This window comes from Staurois parvus, unplaced genomic scaffold (genome assembly GCF_062004578.1).
Source record: "Staurois parvus isolate SC_StPar_1 unplaced genomic scaffold, SC_StPar_1.0 ptg001651l, whole genome shotgun sequence".
Classification (NCBI taxonomy): Eukaryota; Metazoa; Chordata; class Amphibia; order Anura; family Ranidae; genus Staurois; species Staurois parvus.
The window spans coordinates 343,024-369,642 of record NW_028319447.1 but is presented as its reverse complement, the minus strand read 5'-3'; the positions used below and the strand labels follow the sequence as shown (position 1 = coordinate 369,642).

At 46.8% G+C, this 26,619-nt stretch overlaps 1 protein-coding gene across 1 annotated transcript in view; it reads left to right on the top strand.

Annotated features, from left to right (window-relative positions):
• Nucleotides 1–12,333, top strand: part of JMJD4 (jumonji domain containing 4) — a 29,660-nt gene extending 17,327 nt beyond the window's left edge. The window contains exon 6 of the mRNA XM_089663304.1: nucleotides 9,471–12,333. Coding sequence (XP_089519430.1) covers nucleotides 9,471–9,779 — 309 coding nt within the window. The 3' untranslated portion in view covers nucleotides 9,780–12,333. The remainder of the gene's footprint in view (nucleotides 1–9,470) is intronic.
• Nucleotides 12,334–26,619: the final 14,286 nt, after the last annotated feature.

Genomic DNA, 26,619 nt, shown 5'->3' with positions numbered 1-26,619 from the left:
GACCTTTCCCGATCATGTGACCGCCGTGACGACGCGTCACGGCGGTCACATGATCCCTAAACCCCGCCCGTCCACATGTCCGGTACTCACGGAAAGGTCCCGGTCTCCTCTTTCTATCGGGACCTTTCCCGATCATGTGACCGCCGTGACGACGCGTCACGGCGGTCACATGATCCCTAAACCCCGCCCGTCCACATGTCCGATACTCACGGAAAAGGTCCCGGTCTCCTCTTTCTATCGGGACCTTTCCCGATCATGTGACCGCCGTGACGACGCGTCACGGCGGTCACATGATCCCTAAACCCCGCCCGTCCACATGTCCGGTACTCACGGAAAGGTCCCGGTCTCCTCTTTCTATCAAGACCTTTCCCGATCATGTGACTGCCGTGACGACGCATCACGGCGGTCACATGATCCCCAAACCCCGCCCGTCCACATGTCCGATACTCACGGAAAAGGTCCCGGTCTCCTCTTTCTATCGGGACCTTTCCCGATCATGTGACCGCCGTGACGACGCGTCACGGCGGTCACATGATCCCTAAACCCCGCCCGTCCACATGTCCGGTACTCACGGAAAGGTCCCGGTCTTCTCTTTCTATCAAGACCTTTCCCGATCATGTGACTGCCGTGACGACGCATCACGGCGGTCACATGATCCCCAAACCCCGCCCGTCCACATGTCCGGTACTCACGGAAAGGTCCCGGTCTCCTCTTTCTATCAAGTCCTTTCCCGATCATGTGACTGCCGTGACGACGCATCACGGCGGTCACATGATCCCCAAACCCCGCCCGTCCACATGTCCGATACTCACGGAAAAGGTCCCGGTCTCCTCTTTCTATCGGGACCTTTCCCGATCATGTGACCGCCGTGACGACGCGTCACGGCGGTCACATGATCCCTAAACCCCGCCCGTCCACATGTCCGGTACTCACGGAAAGGTCCCGGTCTCCTCTTTCTATCAAGACCTTTCCCGATCATGTGACTGCCGTGACGACGCATCACGGCGGTCACATGATCCCCAAACCCCGCCCGTCCACATGTCCGATACTCACGGAAAAGGTCCCGGTCTCCTCTTTCTATCGGGACCTTTCCCGATCATGTGACCGCCGTGACGACGCGTCACGGCGGTCACATGATCCCTAAACCCCGCCCGTCCACATGTCCGGTACTCACGGAAAGGTCCCGGTCTTCTCTTTCTATCAAGACCTTTCCCGATCATGTGACTGCCGTGACGACGCATCACGGCGGTCACATGATCCCCAAACCCCGCCCGTCCACATGTCCGGTACTCACGGAAAGGTCCCGGTCTTCTCTTTCTATCAAGACCTTTCCCGATCATGTGACTGCCGTGACGACGCATCACGGCGGTCACATGATCCCCAAACCCCGCCCGTCCACATGTCCGGTACTCACGGAAAGGTCCCGGTCTCCTCTTTCTATCAAGACCTTTCCCGATCATGTGACTGCCGTGACGACGCGTCACGGCGGTCACATGATCCCTAAACCCCGCCCGTCCACATGTCCGGTACTCACGGAAAGGTCCCGGTCTTCTCTTTCTATCAAGACCTTTCCCGATCATGTGACTGCCGTGACGACGCATCACGGCGGTCACATGATCCCCAAACCCCGCCCGTCCACATGTCCGGTACTCACGGAAAGGTCCCGGTCTCCTCTTTCTATCAAGACCTTTCCCGATCATGTGACTGCCGTGACGACGCATCACGGCGGTCACATGATCCCCAAACCCCGCCCGTCCACATGTCCGATACTCACGGAAAAGGTCCCGGTCTCCTCTTTCTATCGGGACCTTTCCCGATCATGTGACCGCCGTGACGACGCGTCACGGCGGTCACATGATCCCTAAACCCCGCCCGTCCACATGTCCGGTACTCACGGAAAGGTCCCGGTCTTCTCTTTCTATCAAGACCTTTCCCGATCATGTGACTGCCGTGACGACGCATCACGGCGGTCACATGATCCCCAAACCCCGCCCGTCCACATGTCCGGTACTCACGGAAAGGTCCCGGTCTCCTCTTTCTATCAAGACCTTTCCCGATCATGTGACTGCCGTGACGACGCATCACGGCGGTCACATGATCCCCAAACCCCGCCCGTCCACATGTCCGATACTCACGGAAAAGGTCCCGGTCTCCTCTTTCTATCGGGACCTTTCCCGATCATGTGACCGCCGTGACGACGCGTCACGGCGGTCACATGATCCCTAAACCCCGCCCGTCCACATGTCCGGTACTCACGGAAAGGTCCCGGTCTTCTCTTTCTATCAAGACCTTTCCCGATCATGTGACTGCCGTGACGACGCATCACGGCGGTCACATGATCCCCAAACCCCGCCCGTCCACATGTCCGATACTCACGGAAAAGGTCCCGGTCTCCTCTTTCTATCGGGACCTTTCCCGATTATGTGACCACCGTGACGACGCGTCACGGCGGTCACATGATCCCTAAACCCCGCCCGTCCACATGTCCGGTACTCACGGAAAAGGTCCCGGTCTTCTCTTTCTATCGGGACCTTTACCGATCATGTGACCGCCGTGACGACGCATCACGGCGGTCACATGATCCCTAAACCCCGCCCGTCCACATGTCCGGTACTCACGGAAAAGGTCCCGGTCTCCTCTTTCTATCGGGACCTTTCCCGATCATGTGACTGCCGTGACGACGCGTCACGGCGGCCACATGATCCCTAAACCCCGCCTGTCCCGCCTCCCGGCTTCTGAAACTCTTAAAGGGCCGGGAGGCGCCGGTGTGAAGGGGTTATATAATCCTGCGGCCTTCATTTTGGTAATTTGGTTTTACCCCCTTCGTGACCAGGACATTTTTTTGATATTCGGCACTGCGCTGCTTTAACCACTTAGTGACATCTTGCTTACTACTCTTCATGTGATCACTGATCGACCAATCGGTGATCACATGATCGGGACCTTACACAGAGGTCCCGTGCAACGATCGGTCCTCCGGACACAGCGGGCACCGGATCGCGGTGCTGCGCACTCCCAGGGAGCGGGGAGGACGTTTATAAACAGCCACCCGCCCCTGCACTGCTCCCGTCCGGCCGTTTATAAACATCCTTCCCGCTCCCTGCTTGTGCGCACTCCCTGGGAGCGTGCAGCACCGCTGCATTCTATTCTAGTAAGTGCTTTTTTTAGTGAAAATATAATCTTGATATTTTTTGGGGTGGTAAGGGGGGCGCTGTCACACATCACAGGGCCCCTGTACAGCCTACCTAACAGCAGCCCAGCTCCATACTATGCAGAAATGCTACAATGAAGGGTGGGAAATGTAGTTTCCCCAATTTACTTACAGAGCTTTCTGAATGCAAAGTGCAAAATGGCCCCCTGCCCCCCTCTCCCGAAGCTCTGGACGCAAGTTTAGACGTCATTTCTCACAGATATAATAGATATTATTCAATAAATATTACACACACCTGATAGCGCTTGCAAAACAACACTCAATACAATGTGCAAATCTCCAAAAATTCACATTTTTTTTTTCTTAAACAAAAATTAACTGTATTCAAAGCCAATCACTGCGAAGTTCCAGTTAGTTTGTGCTTTCATCTGTTAAAACGCCACAAAAAACATAAAGTGTCCGTATAGAAATATTTTTTTTGGGATATTTGCACATTGTGTTGAGTGTTGTTTTGCAAGCGCTATCAGTAGGGATGCACTGAAATTTCGGTGGCCGAAACGCTTCGGCCGAAAATACCCCTTTCGGCCGTCGGCTGATATGAAAAAAGGCACCGATACAGGTGCCGAAAAAACCTCGCTGCCGTCGTCGCCGCTTGGTAGTTCTCAGCCTTACCTGAGAAACCATCGATCTGCCGCTGGGCATAAAGATGAGTGAAGGAAAGATGGCCGCCACTCATCTCTATGCCCTTGGATGACCGGAGCGATGTCACGTCCCGTTCTGACCACTTCTCTTTTTTTTTTAAAGCACTAGATCAATGCTTTTTTTTTTTTTGAGCTAATGCTTTACATTGCAGAGGAGAGATGTGGGGTTTTATTGACCCCATATCTCTCCATAAAGAGGACCTGTCACTAATTATGTCCTATTGACCCCATATCTCTCCATAAAGAGGACCTGTCACTAATTATGTCCTATTGACCCCATATCTCTCCATAAAGAGGACCTGTCACTAATTATGTCCTATTGACCTCATATCTCTCCATAAAGAGGACCTGTCACTAATTATGTGTTATTGACCTCATATCTCTCCATAAAGAGGACCTGTCACTAATTATGTCCTATTGACCCCCCATATCTCTCCATAAAGAGGACCTGTCACTAATTATGTCCTATTGACCCCATATCTCTCCATAAAGAGGACCTGACACTAATTATGTCCTATTGACCCCATATCTCTCCATAAAGAGGACCTGTCACTAATTATGTCCTATTGACCCCATATCTCTCCATAAAGAGGACCTGTCACTAATTATGTCCTATTGACCCCATATCTCTCCATAAAGAGGACCTGTCACTAATTATGTGTTATTGACCCCATATCTCTCCATAAAGAGGACCTGTCACTAATTATGTGTTATTGACCCCATATCTCTCCATAATGAGGACCTGTCACTAATTATGTCCTATTGACCCCATATCTCTCCATAAAGAGGACCTGTCACTAATTATGTCCTATTGACCCCATATCTCTCCATAAAGAGGACCTGTCACTAATTATGTCCTATTGACCCCATATCTCTCCATAAAGAGGACCTGTCACTAATTATGTGTTATTGACCTCATATCTCTCCATAAAGAGGACCTGTCACTAATTATGTCCTATTGACCCCATATCTCTCCATAAAGAGGACCTGACACTAATTATGTCCTATTGACCCCATATCTCTCCATAAAGAGGACCTGTCACTAATTATGTCCTATTGACCCCATATCTCTCCATAAAGAGGACCTGTCACTAATTATGTCCTATTGACCCCATATCTCTCCATAAAGAGGACCTGTCACTAATTATGTGTTATTGACCCCATATCTCTCCATAAAGAGGACCTGTCACTAATTATGTGTTATTGACCCCATATCTCTCCATAATGAGGACCTGTCACTAATTATGTCCTATTGACCCCATATCTCTCCATAAAGAGGACCTGTCACTAATTATGTGTTATTGACCCCATATCTCTCCATAAAGAGGACCTGACACTAATTATGTCCTATTGATCCCATATCTCTCCATAAAGAGGACCTGTCACTAATTATGTCCTATTGACCCCATATCTCTCCATAAAGAGGACCTCTCACTAATTGTGTCCTATTGACCCCATATCTCTCCATAAAGAGGACCTGTCACTAATTATGTTTCATTGACCCCATATCTCTCCATAAAGAGGACCTGTCACTAATTATGTGTTATTGACCCCATATCTCTCCATAAAGAGGACCTGTCACTAATTATGTCCTATTGACCCCATATCTCTCCATAAAGAGGACCTGTAACTAATTATGTCCTATTGACCCCATATCTCTCCATAAAGAGGACCTGTCACTAATTATGTCCTATTGACCCCATATCTCTCCATAAAGAGGACCTGTCACTAATTATGTGTTATTGACCCCATATCTCTCCATAAAGAGGACCTGTCACTAATTATGTCCTATTAACCCCATATCTCTCCATAAAGAGGACCTCTCACTAATTGTGTCCTATTGACCCCATATCTCTCCATAAAGAGGACCTGTCACTAATTATGTTTCATTGACCCCATATCTCTCCATAAAGAGGACCTGTCACTAATTATGTGTTATTGACCCCATATCTCTCCATAATGAGGACCTGTCACTAATTATGTCCTATTGACCCCATATCTCTCCATAAAGAGGACCTGTCACTAATTATGTCCTATTGACCCCATATCTCTCCATAAAGAGGACCTGACACAAATTATGTCCTATTGACCCCATATCTCTCCATAAAGAGGACCTGTCACTAATTATGTGTTATTGACCCCATATCTCTCCATAAAGAGGACCTGTCACTAATTATGTCCTATTGACCCCATATCTCTCCATAAAGAGGACCTGTCACTAATTATGTCTTATTGACCCCATATCTCTCCATAAAGAGGACCTGTCACTAATTATGTGTTATTGACCCCATATCTCTCCATAAAGAGGACCTGTCACTAATTATGTGTTATTGACCCCATATCTCTCCATAAAGAGGAACTGTCACTAATTATGTTTCATTGACCCCATATCTCTCCATAAAGAGGACCTGTCACTAATTATGTCCTATTGACCCCATATCTCTCCATAAAGAGGACCTGTCACTAATTATGTGTTATTGACCCCATATCTCTCCATAAAGAGGACCTGTCACTAATTATGTCTTATTGACCCCATATCTCTCCATAAAGAGGACCTGTCACTAATTATTTCTATCACAGGGGATGCATACATTTCTTATGATAAGAATAAAAGCGATTAAACTGTATTTAAAGGGACAGAAAAAAAAATTAAATAAATTTTTTAAAAAAGTTTAAATAAATTTAAAAAAAATGTTTAAAGTGCCCTCCCCCCCCACACGTAGTGATGAACGCATACGTAGGCCATGCCCACATATGTAAATGATGTTCAAACCACACACGTGAGGTATCACCACGAACATCAGAGCGAGAGCAATAATTCTCGCACTAGACCTCCTCTGTAACTTCACACTGCTAACCTGTAGAAATTTTTAAAGGATCACCCATGGAGATTTTTAAGTACCGCAGTTTCACGCCATTTCACAAGCATGCTGCAATTTTAAGCGTGACATGTTGGGTATTTATTTACTCGCTGTAACATCCTCTTTCATATTTTACAAAAAAATTGGGGAATATATTGGTTTTTTGGTTTTTTTTTTTTTTTTTAATCAAAGTATTTTTTTGCAAAAAAAAATATATATTAACTTTTGAAAACTGCACATTTTGGTTTTCAGCAAAGTGCATTTTGAATTTTCGGCACCAGAATTTTCATTTCGGTGCATCACTAGCTATCAGGTGTACAGTCAGGTCCATAAATATTGGGACATGGACACAATTCTAACATTTTTGGCTCTATACACCACCACAATGGATTTGAAATGAAACGAACAAGATGTGCTTTAACTGCAGACTGTCAGCTTTAATTTGAGGGTATTTACATCCAAATCAGGTGAACGGTGTAGGAATTACAACAGTTTGCATAGGTGCCTCCCACTTGTTAAGGGACCAAAAGTAATGGGACAGAATAATAATCATAAATCAAACTTTCACTTTTTAATACTTGGTTGCAAATCCTTTGCAGTCAATGACAGCCTGAAGTGTGGAACGCATAGACATCACCAGACGCTGGGTGTCATCCCTGGTGATGCTCTGCCAGGCCTTTACTGCAACTGTCTTCAGTTCCTGCTTGTTCTTGGGGCATTTTCCCTTCAGTTTTGTCTTCAGCAAGTGAAATGCTCAATCGGATTCAGGTCAGGTGATGGACTTGGCCATTGCAGAACATTCCACTTCTTTGGCTGCTTTTGCAGTCTGCTTTGGGTCATTGTCCATCTGCACTGTGAAGCGTCCAATGAGTTGTGAAGCATTTGGCTGAATATGAGCAGATAATATTCCCGAAACACTTCACAATTCATCCGGCTGCTTCTGTCAGCAGTCACATCATCAATAAATACAAGAGAAGCAGTTCCATTGGCAGCCATACATGCCCACGCCATGACACTACCACCACCATGATCACTGATGAGGTGATATGCTGAGGACCATGAGCAGTTCCTTCTCCATACTCTTCTCTTCCCATCACTCTGGTACAAGTTGATGTCGGTCTCATCTCTCCATAGGATGTTGTTCCAGAACTGTGAAGGCTTTTTTACATGTCGTTTGGCAAACTCTAATCTGGCCTTCCTGTGTTTGAGGCTCACCAATGGTTTCCATCTTGTGGTGAACCCTCTGTATTCACTCTGGTGAAGTCTTCTCTTGATTGGTGACTTTGACACACATACACCTACCTCCTGGAGAGTGTTCTTGATCTGGCCAACTGTTGTGAAGGGTGTTTTCTTCGCCAGGGAAACAATTCTTCGGTCATCCACCACAGTTGTTTTCCGTGGTCTTCCGGGTCTTTTGGTGTTGCTGAGCTCACCGGTGCGTTCCTTCTTTTTAAGAATGTTCCAAACAGTTGTTTTGGCCACGCCTAATGTTTTTGCTATCTCTCTGATGGGTTTGTTTTGTTTTTTCAGCCTAATGATGGCTTCACTGATAGTGACAGCTCTTTGGATCTCATCTTGAGAGTCGACAGCAACAGATTCCAAATGCAAATAGCACACTTGAAATGAACTCTGGACCTTTTATTTGCTCATTGTAATTGGGATAATGAGGGAATAACACACACCTGGCCATGGAACAGCTGAGAAGCCAATTGTCCCATTACTTTTGGTCCCTTAACAAGTGGGAGGCACATATGCAAACTGTTGTAATTCCTACACCGTTCACCTGATTTGGATGTAAATACCCTCAAATTTAAGCTGACAGTCTGCAGTTAAAGCACATCTTGTTCGTTTCATTTCAAATCCATTGTGGTGGTGTATGGAGCCAAAAATGTTAGAATTGTGTCCATGTCCCAATATTTATTCACCTGACTGTATGTTATATTTTTGGATTGTTTTTTTGAGATGGGGTAGCGGCTGCGAATATAAATTCATCTGTGTTTGACTGACATAAGCACGGGTGGTTATTGGTATATTATTTAAAGCGGAGTTCCACTCACGCTGTCAAAAAATAACAGTCAGCAGCTACAAAAACTGTAGCTGCTGACTTTTAAAAAATAGCCACTTACCTGTCCCTCCGTCCCGTGGTGTGTCCCCCGCAGCCCGTTTCACCGGCCGTCCTGTGTTCCAGGAGGCCGACATCATCAGTGTGGGCACCCGGCTGTGACAACTTGCGGCTTCACAGCCAGGTACCCACTGCACATGCGCGAGTAGCGCTGCGCTTCCTGAATGGTCCTGTAGTCTTCTGAGACCTGTCACGTGTCCCAAAAGACTACAGAGAGGGAGAAAGGACACCTTCCTCTTCCGATCGCCTAGGTCAGGGGTAGGCAACCTGCGGCTCTCTAGCTGTTGTGGAACTACATTTCCCAGTAGGCATCGCAAAGATTACAAAACTGACAGTTACAGCTGTGACTTGCAGAGGAATGATGGAACTTGTAGTCCTGCGTTTCTCAGGTTGCCTACCCCTGGCCTAGGTGATTGGCCCAGAAGTGGGATCAGGTACCTGTCAAATTTGGGTACCTGCCCCCCGAAGGTGCCAATCCTTAATGGGGAGCGGGGGAGCAGTCCTTAAAGCGGAACTTCCCCTTTTGAGTGGAGCTCTGCTTTAATAAATGTTATATAAAAATTCTAAATTGCGATATTTATTATTGTTTTCTATAACGCCGATTTTTTTTTTTTTCTTTTGCATTCCTTCCTCAGGTCATCATGAAATCTTGCACAGGGATCGATTATACAGAATTCTACACCTTCCTGAAGATGATAGCACAGCCCAGATTGGAAGTCCTGGAAACAGACGGCGTAGATATCCCCACCGAGGACCGAATGATCCCAGGGCCGCGCCACGCCCTGTTTGACCTGGAGAAGATCGCAGATGTATTGTCGACGATGATTGGTGATGCAGATTTTCAAAAGCTGGATGTAGAGGCGTTAAGTCCGCCTCCAGAACAATTCCTACACCGACTGAGAGCGGTGATCAGTCAGATGTCGTGTGCTGTCCCAAGTATTTAGGATTTGGTTGCAAATTATTTATTTATAAACGGGTCTATTATTTTATTATCTGTTGTGCTTTCTGTGATGTCATTCTATAGTTTTAATGGATTTCTGCTATCTAAGGGCCTGTTTGCTCAAGCAATGCTAGAAAATGCCTGACATTTAGGAGACAATGGGGGAGAATTACTAAAATTGCAGCACTCAGAATCAGGCACAGTTGTGCATGGTGGCCAATCAGCTTCCAACTTCAGCTTGTTCAATTAACCGCTTCCTCACCGCCCTATAGCAGATATACTGCTACAGGGCGGCAGGGGTATGCAAAATCACATATATATACGTGATCTTGCAATTCCGGGTAAGGGGCGCGCGCGCTCCCTACCCGTGCCACCATTCGCGGCCACAGCTGTCAATTACCGAGTCCCAGCCGGTAATTACCCGCCAGCGCCCGGTGATTACCGAGCATCTTCAACGCGGAGGAAGACTGTTTTGTTTACTAACAGTCTTCCTCCCTGTCAGCTCAGCACACTGCACAGCATAGCCATCCCGATCAGTGTGCTTACAGTGAAGCACACACCTCCCGCCCCCTAGGAAAACACTCCCAGCACACAGTTAACCCTTTGATCGCCCCTCATATTAACCCCTTCATGCCCAGTGCCATAAGTACAGTCAGTGCTTTTTTTTTAGCACTGATCACTGTATTGGTGTCACTGGGAGTGTCAATGACACCAAGTCCCCCCTCCCCCCAGTGTCAGAATGCCCGAAGTCCCGCTATAAGTCGGCAATCGCCACCATTACTAGTAGAACAAAAAAAAATCCCATTATCTAAACCGCCATTTGTAAACGCTATAACTTTCACGTAAACCAGTTTAGACGTATTGGGATTTTTTTTTTAGTAAAGACACGGAGCAGAATATATTTTGGTGTAAATTTATGACGAAATTTGATTTTTAAAACTTTTTACTGGACATGTTTAATAGCAAAAAAGTAAAAAATGTTGTTTTTTTTTTTTTCAAAATTGTCTGTCTTTTTTTTTTATAGCGCAAAAATTAAAAAACGCACAGGCGATCAAATACCACCGAAAGAAAGCTCAATTCGTGGGAAAAAAGGACATCAATTTCATCTGGGTGCGGCGTTGCATGACCACGCAATTGTCAGTTAAAGTAACGCAGCGCCGTAACGCAAAAAATGGTAGGGGGGGAAATCCTCTGGAGGGCGAGGGGTTAAGCTTTGGCAATAAAACCTGGAAGCTGATTTCTCTGCACAGTTGCACCAGATTTTGCACTCTGCAGCTTTAGTAAACCACAACTTATGTCATTTAACCCCTTAATGCCATCGCCTCCCAGCCCTTTAAGAGGTTTCTGATGCTAAGAGGTGGGGCGGGGTTTCTGATTATGTGACCACCGTGATTGGCTGTCACAGCAGTCACATGATTGGAAAGCTCCCGATCACAAGTTGAGATTGGGAACTTTTTTGCTAGCGTCGGGTAACTGTGTCGGGAGCGGACAGGGGGCGCGCTCTCGGGAACAGCTGTCTTTACATTTCGGTACACATATATATGGCCTCTTGGTGCTAAGGCCCACCCTCCGAGAAGCCGCATAATGTGTACTATCAGCGATAAGAGGTTACAGGATAAGTTCACCTTTTGGAGCATGTTATATATAGCCCCCATTTGTAGGGTGTAACATGGAACATGTTTCGGTAAAGCGTACCCCTTAACCCCGCCCCCCAACAGTGGGTGGGGGGTTCCTCTCCCCTCAGCTACATTCACTTTTAAAATCGGTGCAGCTGTGTATGAATGGAGGACGTGGACCTTTCATTCATCTGTCTGTCCTCCATTCGTAGATTGCTTTTCATTCATGGAAGCTGTAGTACAGCTAGTGGTGCATCGAATTGAAAATTCTGGTGCCGAAACCAAAAACTCAGGATGCACTTGGCCAAAATTTAAACCAAAATGGACAGTTTTTAAATATTAATATATATATTTTTTAAAAAATACACTTTAATGATTAAAAAAAAGCAATATATACGGCATTTCTTTGTAAAATATGATAGATGATGTTACGCCGAGTAAATAGATACCCAACATGTAACGCTTTAAAATTGCGCACGCTCGTGGAATGGCATCTTTGACGGGAGTCACTTTGGGTCGGTGGCCCATGGAACCCAGCTCACTTTGGAGAGGTGGGGAGACCCCTGTCTCAGCTCCCTATGTCCCTCTTATGTGTAAGTCACCCTGTGCCTGTTAGGGGTACAGGGTGATCTGTCCTAATATTGGGGTGGGGGGTTGTGGATTGTTTGGTGTTGTGTGGTTGCATCCCGTTGTTCTATTGTGTGTCTGGCTTGGGAGCAAACTATTATGGGATGTATGTGTTTATGTGTATTGGCTTGGTAGAGGGAGGGGGGTCTCCAGCAGCCCTCCCTCCTGATGGGACTGTCTGTTGGTGGGTCTCTTGTTACTAAATGTAGATAGCCCCGCCCTGTGTCATTATGCTGGGAGGGGGGATTGTCCCCTGAGTGTATATATCTTGTATCTGTGTTCAAATAAACTAGTCTACCTCCTGGTTTACTTCAAGACTGGTGTCGTCTAGTCTTGTATGGTCAGCTGTGGTGTCTGTTGTCGGTGTTCAGATGGGGAAGTGGTATTCTAACAGAAGTACTCAAGCGCAGTCTGGGGTCGGTTCCATTACAGCATCAAACTGCGGCACTTAAAAATCTCCATGGGTGATGCTTTAAAAATTTCTACAGGTTACCAGTGTAAAGTTACAGAGGAGGTCTAGTGCGAGAATTATTGCTCTTACTCCAACATACGTGGCCATACTTCACGTGTGAACTGGAAGTGACGTCGCTCCAGTCCTCCAAGGGCATAGAGATGAGTGGAGGCCATCTTCCCTTCACTTATCTCTATGACCAGGTCCAGGATCGTTCATTGGTTTCTCAGGTAAGGCTGAGAACCACCGATCGCTGGTGGATGGAGGCAGCAGAGGCAGGTGGGCAGCGGAGAGGGGTGGCAGCGGCGGGCGGGGTTTTTTTCAGCACCTGTATTGGTGCTTATTTTCATATTGGCCAAAGACCAATAGGGGTGTTTTTGGCCAAAACGTTTCGGCCACCAAAATTTTGGTGCATCCCTAAGTACAGCTGCTATGAATGGAGGAGGGAAGTATAGTTGATGAATGCATGGCACAGGTCCAACTCTGATATTAATCCTCGCAGCACCAAATTCTGGCATGGTATGGGAAGGAGGCAGAGAACTTTGAACTTCCACAATGACTTAAGCATTGGGACAAGGGACACTTCACATGAGTACCATCCCTTGGGCTGTTGTTTTTTTTTTTTTTTTTTTACTCTTTACCTAAATTTAGGCTTTAAGGCACAGGTGTCAAACACAAGGCCCGCGGTCCGTATCCGGCCCTCCAGGCCATTTCATGTGGCCCTTGCACCTCTCCTGCAGGTATCCCCCTGTCTCTACCCCCACCCTGTCTTAGCAGTCGGCAGCAGAGAGGAGAATAGAACTCCTCTGCCAAATCCTGCACTTCTCAGTGCAGCTGCAGCACCCCCTCATCTCTGCCTCCCCTGGTCGCAGCATTCTGCAGACTCTGGCAACTGACTCCACTCCTCCTCTGGTCCTCCTCCAGACCCTGCACTAACTGACTCCACTCCTCCTCTGGTCCTCCTCCAGACCCTGCTCTTTCTGCTTTCCAGCTCTGCTCCCAAAAGGGGTGCTGTTAGAGATGGTGTGGGGTTCTTGACATCTGATGCAATGGGGGTGGGGTGCTCTGGACATCTAGTCTTACAGATGCAACCGGCACTTTGAGGGCAACCATATTGCAGATACGGCCCGCCATGAAATGGAGTTTGACACCCCCGCTTTAAGGATATATGTTTTCCATATTGGAGAAAACTGGACCTTTCTTTAGAGATAAATTCCAGCTATGGATATTTTTGCATAGTTACATACTGTAGGTCCAGCTTGGATCGATGTCACTTTGTACATACAGTGAAGGAAATGTGTATTTGCTCCCCGGCTGATGCTGAATGTTCGCCCCTCACACAGAAATGATCGGTCTAACAATGGAATGTTCGGTGTAACACTGAGAGACAGAATACAACAACAAATTCAGCAGAAATGCGTCTAACAAATGATGACTGATCTGCATGTTCATGAGGGAAATAAGGATTTGATCCCCTTCCCCTATACCGGGTGTCGGCAACCCGCGGCTCTTTTTCACCTTTGCTGCGGCTCCGGAGCACACTGCCCACCAGGTGACAGGCAATAGGGTTGCCGTAGCTCAGTGGTCGGCAAGCCGCGGCTATTTACACACTTCAATGCGGCTCTTCTGTGTGCCGGGCGCCCGCTCCCCTCCCTCCTCTCCGGCGGCCGCCCCAAAAGTCAGGACTCTGCAGCTAGCCCAGCAATGGGCAAACTACGGCCCGGCGGACCTTTTAATCCGGCCCGCAGAGCGTGGCAAACATTGGCTGTCAGGATGTAGGCGGGGCAGCGTGAGGAACTCCTCTCCTCTCACAGTCCGCCCTGAAGACCGGAACGGCGCGGGAACACGGCGAGAGGAACGCGCGGAGCAAAGGTAAGTGAATTGACACAGGGGGGACTTGGGGACTTACTATGGGGAATGAATTACTATAGGGGGGATGAATTACTATAGGGGGGATGAATTACTATGGGGGATGAATTACTATATGGGGGATGAATTACTATGGGGGATGAATTACTATGGGGGATGAATTACTATATGGGGGATGAATTACTATGGGGGATGAATTACTATATGAGGGATGAATTACTATATGGGGGATGAATTACTATGGGGGATGAATTACTATATGGGGGATGAATTACTATATGGGGGATGAATTACTATGGGGGATGAATTACTATGGGGGATGAATTACTATATGGGGGATGAATTACTATGGGGGATGAATTACTATAGGGGGGGTGAATTACTATAGGGGGGATGAATTACTATGGGGGATGAATTACTATAGGGGGGATGAATTACTATAGGGGGGATGAATTACTATGGGGGATGAATTACTATATGGGGGATGAATTACTATATGGGGGATGAATTACTATGGGGGATGAATTACTATATGGGGGATGAATTACTATATGGGGGATGAATTACTATGGGGGATGAATTACTATATGGGGGATGAATTACTATGGGGGATGAATTACTATGGGGGATGAATTACTATATGGGGGATGAATTACTATAGGGGGGATGAATTACTATGGGGGATGAATTACTATATGGGGGATGAATTACTATATGGGGGATGAATTACTATGGGGGATGAATTACTATATGGGGGATGTATTTTCAGTTTTAAAAATGTGGCTCTCAAAATAAATTTCAATCGTGGTTTTGGCGAGATTTGGCTCAGTTGAAAAAAAAGGTTGCCCACCACTGACCTAAGGCTATGATTGTGATTATGACGATACACTGTGGCCCTGATTAACCCTTTGCTTACTGGGCCCTTAAACCCCCTTCATGACCAGAGCGCTTTTTGCAATATATGCAGTGTCGGATTTGTTTTTTTCCCTCTCGGAAACGGGTCCAAGTGGCTCTTTATGTCTTAAAGGTTGCAGACACCTGCCCTATCCAGTATCTCCCAGAAGTGAGCCCCTCCCCCTCACATTTCTGTAAATATTTGATTCTCTCTTTCCATGTGACAACACTGGAGAAATGACACTTTGCTGCAATGTGACGTGGTGAGGAAGCCGGTTTAGTCCAGGAGAGGAGCTGCTACAACTGTGCAAGGATGAAGGCAACTCTTTACTTTTCCAGCTGGACTCATCACAAGGGACATGCCGTCTTCACCATTCCACATATTGACACTTTGATAAACGGAATTGTTTATTAATAATCCTGTGAAAGATTTTATTGGCAGAGTACACAGTCAATATTTGCCGTTGTGCTTCCTTAGAGGGACCAACCCTGTGTGATATGAGGCAGACACAGCACTTTGTATGGTTTAGGGCAGCAGCCTCCAGACATTCTAAACAAACGGCCAATTGACTTTCCTTCAGACTTCAGAGGGGGGCGGACTGTGGCCAGTGGGAGTAGAAATGGTCCTGGTATCAGTGGGATTATTATTTATTTATTTATTTATTACATCGAGTTTATATAGCGCCAAAGGGTTTGCTCAGCGCTGTACAATAGAGGGGGGGACAATACATGAAACAGTACAGCAACAACAAACAGCACACAAGGGGTAAGAGGGCCCTACTCTTTCAAGCTTACAATCTAGGAGGGAGGGGGTAGTGGAACAATAGGAAGTGGCTGAGGGGAATGAAGTGGCTGTGGGGGATGGAGTGGTAGGAGGAATGAGGGAGGATGGCCGTTAGGAAAGGGGGGGGGTAGGCTTCCCTGAAGAGATGGGTTTTGAGGGAGCGCCTGAATGTGGGGAGGGAAGGCGACAGTCTGATGGATTGGGGCAGTGAGTTCCAGAGGATAGGGGAGGACCTGGAGAAGTCCTGCAGTCGTGCATGGGAGGAGGAGACCAGGGAGCAGGATAGAAGGAGGTCCTGTGAAGAGCGAAGGGTACGGGTAGGGTGGTACTTGGGGATCAGGTTGGTGAGGTAGTCAGGGGCAGTGTTGTGAACGGCTTTGTAGGTCAGGGTTAGGAGTTTAAATTTGATGCGTTGGGCAATCGGGAGCCAGTGGAGGGAGAGGCAGAGGGGGGTGGCAGAGGTGGAGCGGGTGGTGAGGTGGATGAGTCTAGCCCAGCAATGGGCAAACTACGGCCCGCGGGCCGTATACGGCCCGGCGGACCTTTTAATCCGGCCCGCGGAGCTAGGCTCCCGCAAGGCCAGTGGTCGGCAAGCTGCGGCTCTTTACAAATTTAGATGCGGCTCTCCTGTGTGCCGGGCGCCCGCTCCCCTCCCTCCTCTCCTCCTCTCCCCTCCCTCCTCTCCTCCTCTCCCCTCCTCTCTTCTCGGATGGCCGCCCCCCCTCTCGGATGGCCGCCCCCCTCCCTCCTCTCGGACGTCAGGACTCTGCAGCTGTCAGGATGTAGGCGGGGCAGCCAGGATGTAGGCGGGGCAGCGTGACGAACTCCTCTCACAGTCCTCCCTGAAGACCAGAACGGCGCGGGAATACGAGAGGAGCGCGCGGACCAAAGGTAAGTGAATTGACACAGGGGGGGGACTTACTATATGGGGGATGAATTACTATATGGGGGACTTACTATATGGGGAATGAATTACTATATGGAGGACTTACTATATGGGGAATGAATTACTATATGGGGGACTTACTATATGGGGGACTTACTATATGGGGAATGAATTACTATATGGAGGACTTACTATATGGGGAATGAATTACTATATGGAGGACTTACTATATGGGGAATGAATTACTATATGGGGGACTTACTATATGGGGGATGAATTACTATATGGGGGACTTACTATATGGGGGATGAATTACTATATGGGGGATGAATTAATATGGGGGATGAATTAATATGGGGGATGAATTACTATGTGGGGGATGAATTACTATGTGGGGGATGAATTACTATGGGGGATGAATTACTATATGGGGGATGAATTAATATGGGGGATGAATTACTATGTGGGGGATGAATTACTATGTGGGGGATGAATTACTATGTGGGGGATGAATTACTATGGGGGATGAATTACTATATGGGGGATGAATTACTATGGGGGATGAATTACTATAGGGGGGATGAATTACTATGGGGGACGAATTACTATATGGGGGACGAATTACTATATGGGGGATGAATTACTATATGGGGGATGAATTACTATATGGGGGATGAATTACTATGGGGGATGAATTACTATGGGGGATGAATTACTATGGGGGATGAATTACTATATGGGGGATTAATTACTATGGGGGATTAATTACTATGCTTACTATGGGGGAATATTACTATACTTACTATGGATGACACATACACATCATTCATCTACTCTTGGTCCGGCCCCCGGGTCCAATATATGAACCCATTGCGGCCCTCAAGTCAAAAAGTTTGCCCACCCCTGGTCTAGCCGCTGAGTTCAGGATGGTCTGGAGCGGGGAGAGCCTGCACTTGGGTAGGCCGGTGAGAAGAGAATTACAGTAGTCAAGGCGTGAGATGATGAGGGAGTGTACTAGAAGTTTGGTGGTGTCTGGGGTGAGGAAGGTACGTATCTTGGCAATGTTGCGGAGATGGAGCCTGCATGTGTTTGCAAGTGATTTGACATGCGGTTGGAAGGAGAGGTTCGAGTCCAGAATGACGCCAAGGATTTTGGCTTGCGGGGCGGGAATGATAATGGAGTTGGTGGTGGTGATGGATAGGCTGGGGGGGGGGGGGTTGGCAGGGGGAAAGACAAGGAGTTCGGTTTTGGAGAGGTTAAGTTTGAGGAAATGGAGCGACATCCAGTCTGAGATGTCGTTTAGGAGGTGAGTGATGCGGGCGGAGAATGTGGGAGTGAGGAGAGTGGTGGAGAGGTAGATTTGGGTGTTGTCAGCATAGAGGTGATAGTTGAAGCCATGGGAGTGTATGAGTTTGCCCAGGGAGGAGGTGTAGATGGAGAAGAGAAGGGCTCCAAGGACAGAGCCTTGGGGGACCCCAACAGAGAGGGGGAGGGAGGGGGAGGTGGTACCATTGTAGGTGACGCTGAAGGAGCGTCGGGATAGGTAGGATGAGAACCAGGAGAGAGCGGTATCTCTGATGCCAAGGGAGAGTAGTTTATTAAGGAGGAGGGGGTGGTCGACTGTGTCGAAGGCCGCAGAGAGGTCCAGGAGAAGGAGGACAGAGTAGTCGCCCTTGGCTTTGGCGTTTAGTAGGTCGTTAGTGATTTTGAGGAGGGCAGTTTCAGTGGAGTGTAGGGGACGGAAGCCGGACTGTAATGGGTCAAGGAGGTTATTGTCAATAAGGTGGGCGCTTAGGCGATCGTAGACTATGCGCTCAAGGAGCTTGGAGGTGAGTGGCAGCAGGGAGATGGGTCTGAGGTTGTTGGGGTCCCCGGGATCCAGGGAGGGCTTTTTGAGGATGGGGGTGATATGTGCGTGCTTTAGGGGGGAGGGGAATGCGCCAGTAGAGAGGGAGAGATTGAAGATGTGGGTGAGGGAACGATTAAACAATGCTTCTTTGGTATTGGGGGGAGGAAAAGCAAGATGTCATTGGTGTCAGTAGGAGGAATAGTGCCCCATCATTGGTGTCAGTGGGAGGAATAGTGTCCCATCATTGGTGTCAGTGGGAGGAATAGTGTCCCATCATTGGTGTCAGTGGGAGGAATAGTGCTCCATCATTGGTGTCAGTGGGAGTAATAATGCCTCATCATTGATGTCAGTGGGAGGAATAGTGCCCCATCATTGGTGTCAGTGGGAGGAATAGTGCCCCATCATTGGTATCAGTGGGAGGAATAGTGCCCCATCATTGGTGTCAGTGGGAGGAATAGTGCCCCATCATTGGTGTCAGTGGGAGGAATAGTGCCCCATCATTGGTGTCAGTGGGAGGAATAGTGCCCCATCATTGGTGTCAGTGGGAGGAATAGTGCCCCATCATTGGTGTCAGTGGTAAGAATAGTGCCTCATCATTGGTGTCAGTGGGAGGAATAGTGCCCCATCATTGGTGTCAGTGGGAGGAATAGTGCCCCATCATTGGTGTCAGTGGGAATAATAGTGCCTCATCATTGGTGTCAGTGTGAGGAATAGTGCCTCATCATTGGTGTCAGTGGGAGGAATAGTGCCCCATCATTGGTGTCAGTGGGAATAATAGTGCCTCATCATTGGTGTCAGTGCGAGGAATAGTGCCCCATCATTGGTGTCAGTGGGAATAATAGTGCCTCATCATTGGTGACAGTGGGAGGAATAGTGTCTTATGCTTTGTAATAGTGGAAGCAATAGTGCTCCATCATTGGTGTCAGTGGGAGCAATAGTGCCTCATCATTGGTGTCAGTGGGAGGAACAGTGTCCTATGCTTGGTAATAGTGGAAGCATAGTGCTTCATCATTGGTGTCAGTGGGAGGAATAGTGCCTCATTATTGGTGTCAGTAGGAGGAATAGTGCCCCATTATTGGTGTCAGTGGGAGGAATAGTGCCTCATCATTGGTGTCAGTGGGAGGAATAGTGCCTCATCCTTGGTATCAGTGGGAGGAATAGTGCCTCATCATTGGTGTCAGTGGGAGGAATAGTGCCCCATCATTGGTGTCAGTGGGAGGAATAGTGCCCCATCATTGGTGTCAGTGGGAGGAATAGTGTCCCATCATTGGTGTCAGTGGGAGGAATAGTGCCCCATCATTGGTATCAGTGGGAGGAATAGTGCCCCATCATTGGTGTCAGTGGGAGGAATAGTGCCCCATCATTGGTGTCAGTGGGAGGAATAGTGCCCCATCATTGGTGTCAGTGGGAGGAATAGTGCCCCATCATTGGTGTCAGTAGGAGGAATAGTGCCCTATCATTGGAGTCAATGGGAGGAATAGTGCCTCATCATTGGTGTCAGTGGGAGAAATAGTGCCCCATCATTGGTGTCAGTGGGAGGAATAGTGTCCTATACTTGGTAATAGTGGAAGCAATAGTGATCCATCATTGGTGTCAGTAGGAGGAATAGTGCCTCATCATTGGTGTCAGTGGGAGGAATAGTGCCTCATCATTGGTTTCAGTGGGAGGAATTGTGCCCCATCATTGGTGTCAGTGGGAGGAATAGTGTCCCATCATTGGTATCAGTGGGAGGAATAGTGTCCCATCATTGGTGTCAGTGGGAAGAATAGTACCCCGTCATTGGTATCAGTGGGAGGAATAGTGCTCCGTCATTGGTGTCAGTGGGAGGAATAGTGCCTCATCATTGGTGTCAGTGAGAGGAATAGTGCCCCATCATTGGTGTCAGTGGAAGGAATAGTGCCCCATCATTAGTATCAGTGGGAGGAATAGTTCCCCATCATTGGTGTCAGTGGGAGGAATAGTGCCCCATCATTAGTATCAGTGGGAGGAATAGTTCCCCATCATTGGTATCAGTGGGAGGAATAGTTCCCCATCATTGGTGTCAGTGGGAGGAATAGTTCCCCATCATTGGTGTCAGTGGGAGGAATAGTGCCCCATCATTGGTGTCAGTGGGAGGAATAGTGCCCCATTATTGGTGTCAGTGGGAGGAATAGTTCCCCATCATTGGTGTCAGTGGGAGGAATAGTGCCCCATCATTGGTGTCAGTGGGAGGAATAGTGCCCCATCATTGGTGTCAGTGGGAGGAATAGTGCCCCATCATTGGTATCAGTGGGAGGAATAGTGCCCCATCATTGGTGTCAGTGGGAGGAATAGTGCCCCATCATTGGTGTCAGTGGGAGGAATAGTGCCCCATCATTGGTGTCAGTGGGAGGAATAGTGCCCCATCATTGGTGTCAGTAGGAGGAATAGTGCCCTATCATTGGAGTCAATGGGAGGAATAGTGCCTCATCATTGGTGTCAGTGGGAGAAATAGTGCCCCATCATTGGTGTCAGTGGGAGGAATAGTGTCCTATACTTGGTAATAGTGGAAGCAATAGTGATCCATCATTGGTGTCAGTAGGAGGAATAGTGCCTCATCATTGGTGTCAGTGGGAGGAATAGTGCCTCATCATTGGTTTCAGTGGGAGGAATTGTGCCCCATCATTGGTGTCAGTGGGAGGAATAGTGTCCCATCATTGGTATCAGTGGGAGGAATAGTGTCCCATCATTGGTGTCAGTGGGAAGAATAGTACCCCGTCATTGGTATCAGTGGGAGGAATAGTGCTCCGTCATTGGTGTCAGTGGGAGGAATAGTGCCTCATCATTGGTGTCAGTGAGAGGAATAGTGCCCCATCATTGGTGTCAGTGGAAGGAATAGTGCCCCATCATTAGTATCAGTGGGAGGAATAGTTCCCCATCATTGGTGTCAGTGGGAGGAATAGTGCCCCATCATTAGTATCAGTGGGAGGAATAGTTCCCCATCATTGGTATCAGTGGGAGGAATAGTTCCCCATCATTGGTGTCAGTGGGAGGAATAGTTCCCCATCATTGGTGTCAGTGGGAGGAATAGTGCCCCATCATTGGTGTCAGTGGGAGGAATAGTGCCCCATTATTGGTGTCAGTGGGAGGAATAGTGCCCCATCATTGGTGTCAGTGGGAGGAATAGTGCCCCATCATTAGTATCAGTGGGAGGAATAGTTCCCCATCATTGGTGTCAGTGGGAGGAATAGTACCCCATCATTGGTGTCAGTGGGAGGAATAGTGCCCCATTATTGGTGTCAGTAGCAGGAATGATGCCCCATTGCTGGTGTCAGTGGGAGATAGTGTGCCTTGTATCTGTGGGAAAGAAGTGCCCCAAGGGCCTGATAAAGGCGAGCAAAGGGCCGCAGTTTGGAGCCCACTGGTTTAGGGTCATGAAGTAGATTGAACAGCCGGCAGGGTGGGTAAGGGCTACCAATTATTATTACTTCAGGTACTTATATAGTTCCGTCAATTTCCGCAGCACTTTACATATAAACAGACATGGCCGAAAATCTTGCCCCCCCCCCCATATTTCTGTCAGATAACGCACCACTTCACCCAGAAAATTGTTGCAATGACAAATGTTTCGGCGCTCTCATGTTTATTTCTTTGGTTTGTATCGGTGACACAAAAAATGGAGAAACAAAAAGCCAAATCTGACACATTCCACCCAAAACCCCAAAAATGGACTGGACAGAATTATTGGCACCCTCTGTAATATTTGGTAGCACACCCCTTGGAAAACATACCTGAAATCAATGGCTTCCTGTGACCATCAATGAGTTTCTTCCACCTCTCTACTGGAATTTTGGATCGCTCTTCTTTCACCAACTGCTCCAGGTCTCCCAGATTGGAAGGATTCCTTTCCCCAGCTGCTGGTCTGAGATCTCTTCACAGGAGCTCTATGGGATGGAGGTCTGGACTCATTGCTGGCCAGTTCAGTCCTCTCCAGCACTTTGTCTGACACCATCTCTGGGGGTTTTGTGACGTGTGCTTTGGGTCATTGTCCTTCTGGAAGACTCATGAACTCTGACATTGGAGACCCAACTTTCTGACATCGGGCCCTACATTGTACCCCAGAATTCTTTGGTAGTCTTCAGATTTCATAATGCCATGCACATGGTCAGGACATCCAGAGCTGTGACAGCATGAGGAAAGTGCTGCCGATAACCGGCATTGGACACAGCTGATCACGTGGTAAAAGGCCGCTGTGATTGGCCTTTTACCTCATCATGTGATCACAGATAGCGCTGGGTGTGCTCTGCTGGGAGTGTACGGGAGGGCGTGTTCTGGGAGGACGTCACATGACACCCTCCCAGAACAGGACAACTGCGCTGTAATTGTCATTCAGCTATAGCGCGGTTGGCAAGTGGTTAATTCATTTTCTGAATTTGTTTCGGTTTCAAATTCGACTTGATCCGAATCCAATTCAACTGAATTCAGAAAATTGGAAATGACGTTGGAATTTAAATTTATTCTATTCAAAATTCAAATTTCAGAAGACGGTTATATTCTTTCTATTTTGTTCTATTCTAGTTAATTGATTTTATTCTATTCCGTTCTCTTATTTTGTATTATATTCTTTTCTATTCTAATCTATTCGAATTTGAATTTATTCTATTTGAAATTCGAATTTTGGAAGTCCATTATATTCTTTCTATTTTATTCTATTATTTTGTTTTTTATCTATTTTTTTCTATTCTATTTGAAATTCAAATTTTAGAAGACATTTATATTCTTTCTATTTGATTTTATTCTGTTGTTTTATTCTATTTTATTCTTTCTATTCTTTTCTAATCTATTCTATTCGAAATTCAAATTTCAGAATTCAGTAACAGTATATTCTTTCTATTTTGCTCTATTCTATTGTATTTTCTTTTCCTATTCTTTCTTATTCTTTTCTATTCTGTTATTTGCTTTTCTATTCTATTCTAATCTATTCTATTTGAATTCAAATTTATTCTATTTGAAATTTGCATTTCGGAAGACAGGTATATTCTTTCTATTTTACTCTATTCTGTTCTTCTTTCTATTCTATTTTATTTTATTATTTTCTCTTCTATTCTAATCTACAGTATTCTAATCTTTTTTGTTTTATTCTATTCTTTTTGTATTGAAATTTGATTTGAATTAGATTTTTGTCCGAATTTCGTTTTGTTATTTCCGATTTTTTTACTATTGTAATTCAGAAATTTAGATACATCCGAATAACGAAAAATTTGTCCGAATTTCGATTCAAAATTAAATGGACCGCACATGTCTACATATGACAGGAGTTTGTCAGAGACTGAAAGCATGCTATAGGAGTTATTGGAGACTGGGGAAATGCTTCAGGAGGCAGTCATAGACTAGAGACATGAGACTGTTAGAGGTCACTATTCTGAATTAGAAAAATGACTTGTCCCACATTTATTATCTCTTTTAACCCCTTCCAGTCCGGACACTTTCCCCCCCTTCCAGTCCGGACACTTTCCCCCCCTTCCAGTCCGGACACTTTCCCCCCCTCCCAGTCCAGACACTTTCATCCCCTTCCAATCCAGACATTTTCCCCCCCTTCCCGTCCAGACACTTCCCCCCCTTCCAGTCCGGACACTTTCCCTCCCTTCCAGTCCGGACACTTTCCCCCCCTTCCAGTCCGGACACTTTCCTCCCCCTTCCAGTCCGGACACTTTCCCCCCCTTCCAGTCCGGGCATTTTCCCCCCCTTCCAGTCCGGACACTTTCCCCCTTTCCAGTCCGGACACTTTCCCCCCCCCTTCCAGTCCGGACACTTTCCCCCCCCTTCCAGTCTGGATACTTTCATCCCCTTCCAGTCCGGACACTTTCCCCCCCTTCCAGTCCGGACACTTTCCCCCCCCTTCCAGTCCGGACACTTTCCCCCCCCCCTTCCAGTCCGGACACTTCCCCCGCCTTCCAGTCCGGACACTTTCCCCCCCTTCCAGTCCGGACACTTTCCCCCCCTTCCAGTCCAGACACTTTCCCCCCTTCCAGTCCGGACACTTTCCCCCCCTTCCAGTCCGGACACTTCCCCCCCTTCCAGTACGGACACTTACCTCCCCTTCCAGTACGGACACTTTCCCCCCCTTCCAGTCTGGACACTTTCACCCCCTTCCAGTCCGGACACTTTCCCCCCCTTCCAGTCCAGGCCAATTTTCAGCTTTCAGCGCTATCACACTTCGAATGAGAATTACACGGTCATGCAACACTGTACCCATATGAATTTTTTAGCATTTTTTTTTGAGACAGATAAAACTTTATTTTGGGGATTTTGATTTTTTTTGCTATATAAATGAAAAAGTCCAAAAATTTGGAAAAAAGTGTTTTTCTAACATTTTGCAAATAAATAATCTTTCTTCATAAATCTTGGCCAAAAAGTATTCAGTTATCTTTTTAGTAAAAAAAAAAATAACCCAAATTAGTTAATAACTGAAAAAAATTATAATTTTTCAAAACTTTTTTTTACATTATTATTTTATTTTTTTATATTATTATTTATGTTTTTTTTTTTAACATACTGTCACCCTAGCAGTACAGTGACACCATGGTTACACTGTACTACTTGTGGGGGGTGATGAAGATTTTTTTTTCTTTTTTTTACACTGATTGCTTTTACACATAAAGGCTTTAATAGCAATCATTTCTCCTTCTCTCTGGCTGCATTCCTGCAGCCATTGAGAAATACTGTGTGAGCTGTGATTGGTCACAGCTTGTCACATGGTACAAGGCTGTTGTGAATAGCCCTGTACCATGTGATCTCTGTGATCATTCACAGATTTCACACGTAGTAAGCAATGGTGTCAGAAGTGAATCTTGCTTACTACTGTTCATGTGATCACTGATTGGCTTATCAGTGATCACATGATCGGGACCTCACACAGAGGTGAGGACACAGCGGGCAACGGATCGCGGTGCGGCCAAGGAGCGCGCACAATCCAAAATAGTGGGCGCCGTTTATGAAAGGCAACCCGCCCCTGCACTGCCACCGTCTGGCCATTTATATACAGCGGCCAGACTGGAGGTGTTTAACAAGATCCATTCTAATAGATCTGAAGTAAAACAATGCATGAAAAAAAGAAAAGAAATGGACAACACAGAAAAAAGGAAGACAGAAAAAAGAAACTTTATTGGCTGGAGTAAGCACCTAGATAAGGAAAACACAGGCTAATGTCTGATGGGGCCCCGAGGGCCACACAATAACTTCCAAAGGACCAAATGCAGCCCTATGGCCACTGGTTGGGCACCAGAACACGTTGAAAGGATCACTTTTATTTCTGTTCTGAGAACAATTTAAAATAAAAAATTAAAATACATTTTCGAATTTCTCATCACTTTCTGACTGTAGTCGTCAGGAGAAATATAGAAAGCAAATCTCCCCAATGGGGACACAGATGGCAGTGGTTCAAACCCTTCCACATTCCATCCACGACTAGATGGCTTTAGATACACTTTAAGTGGTCTATTCATAAATGTTTTCCCGCAGGAATCATGCAATGTTCACCCAACTTTCACACATTTTTCAACTTGGATTAAACTGGAAAATATATGACTTCTGGGTGAAAAAATAAAAAAAATAATAGACCACTAAGGCCGGCCATACATGGGTCGAAAACCGACCCATTTTTCATCCGAAAATCGTATTTAAGAATAATCAGCTGATTTTCACGCTGTTAGTGGGTCAATGGCACCGGCCGATTTTCATGGTTCCTCCCCTTTTCGGTGATCGGGCATGTTGGGAAATTTGTGAAAAATTACTGATTTTCGACTCGATGGTCAAAGCGTACAATCGTTTTTCCGAAAAGAATACGAGCCGTGACCTGGGAGGAACAGACGTTTTGCCTGCTGTATGGGGTGAACTTTATGTCTCGGTCG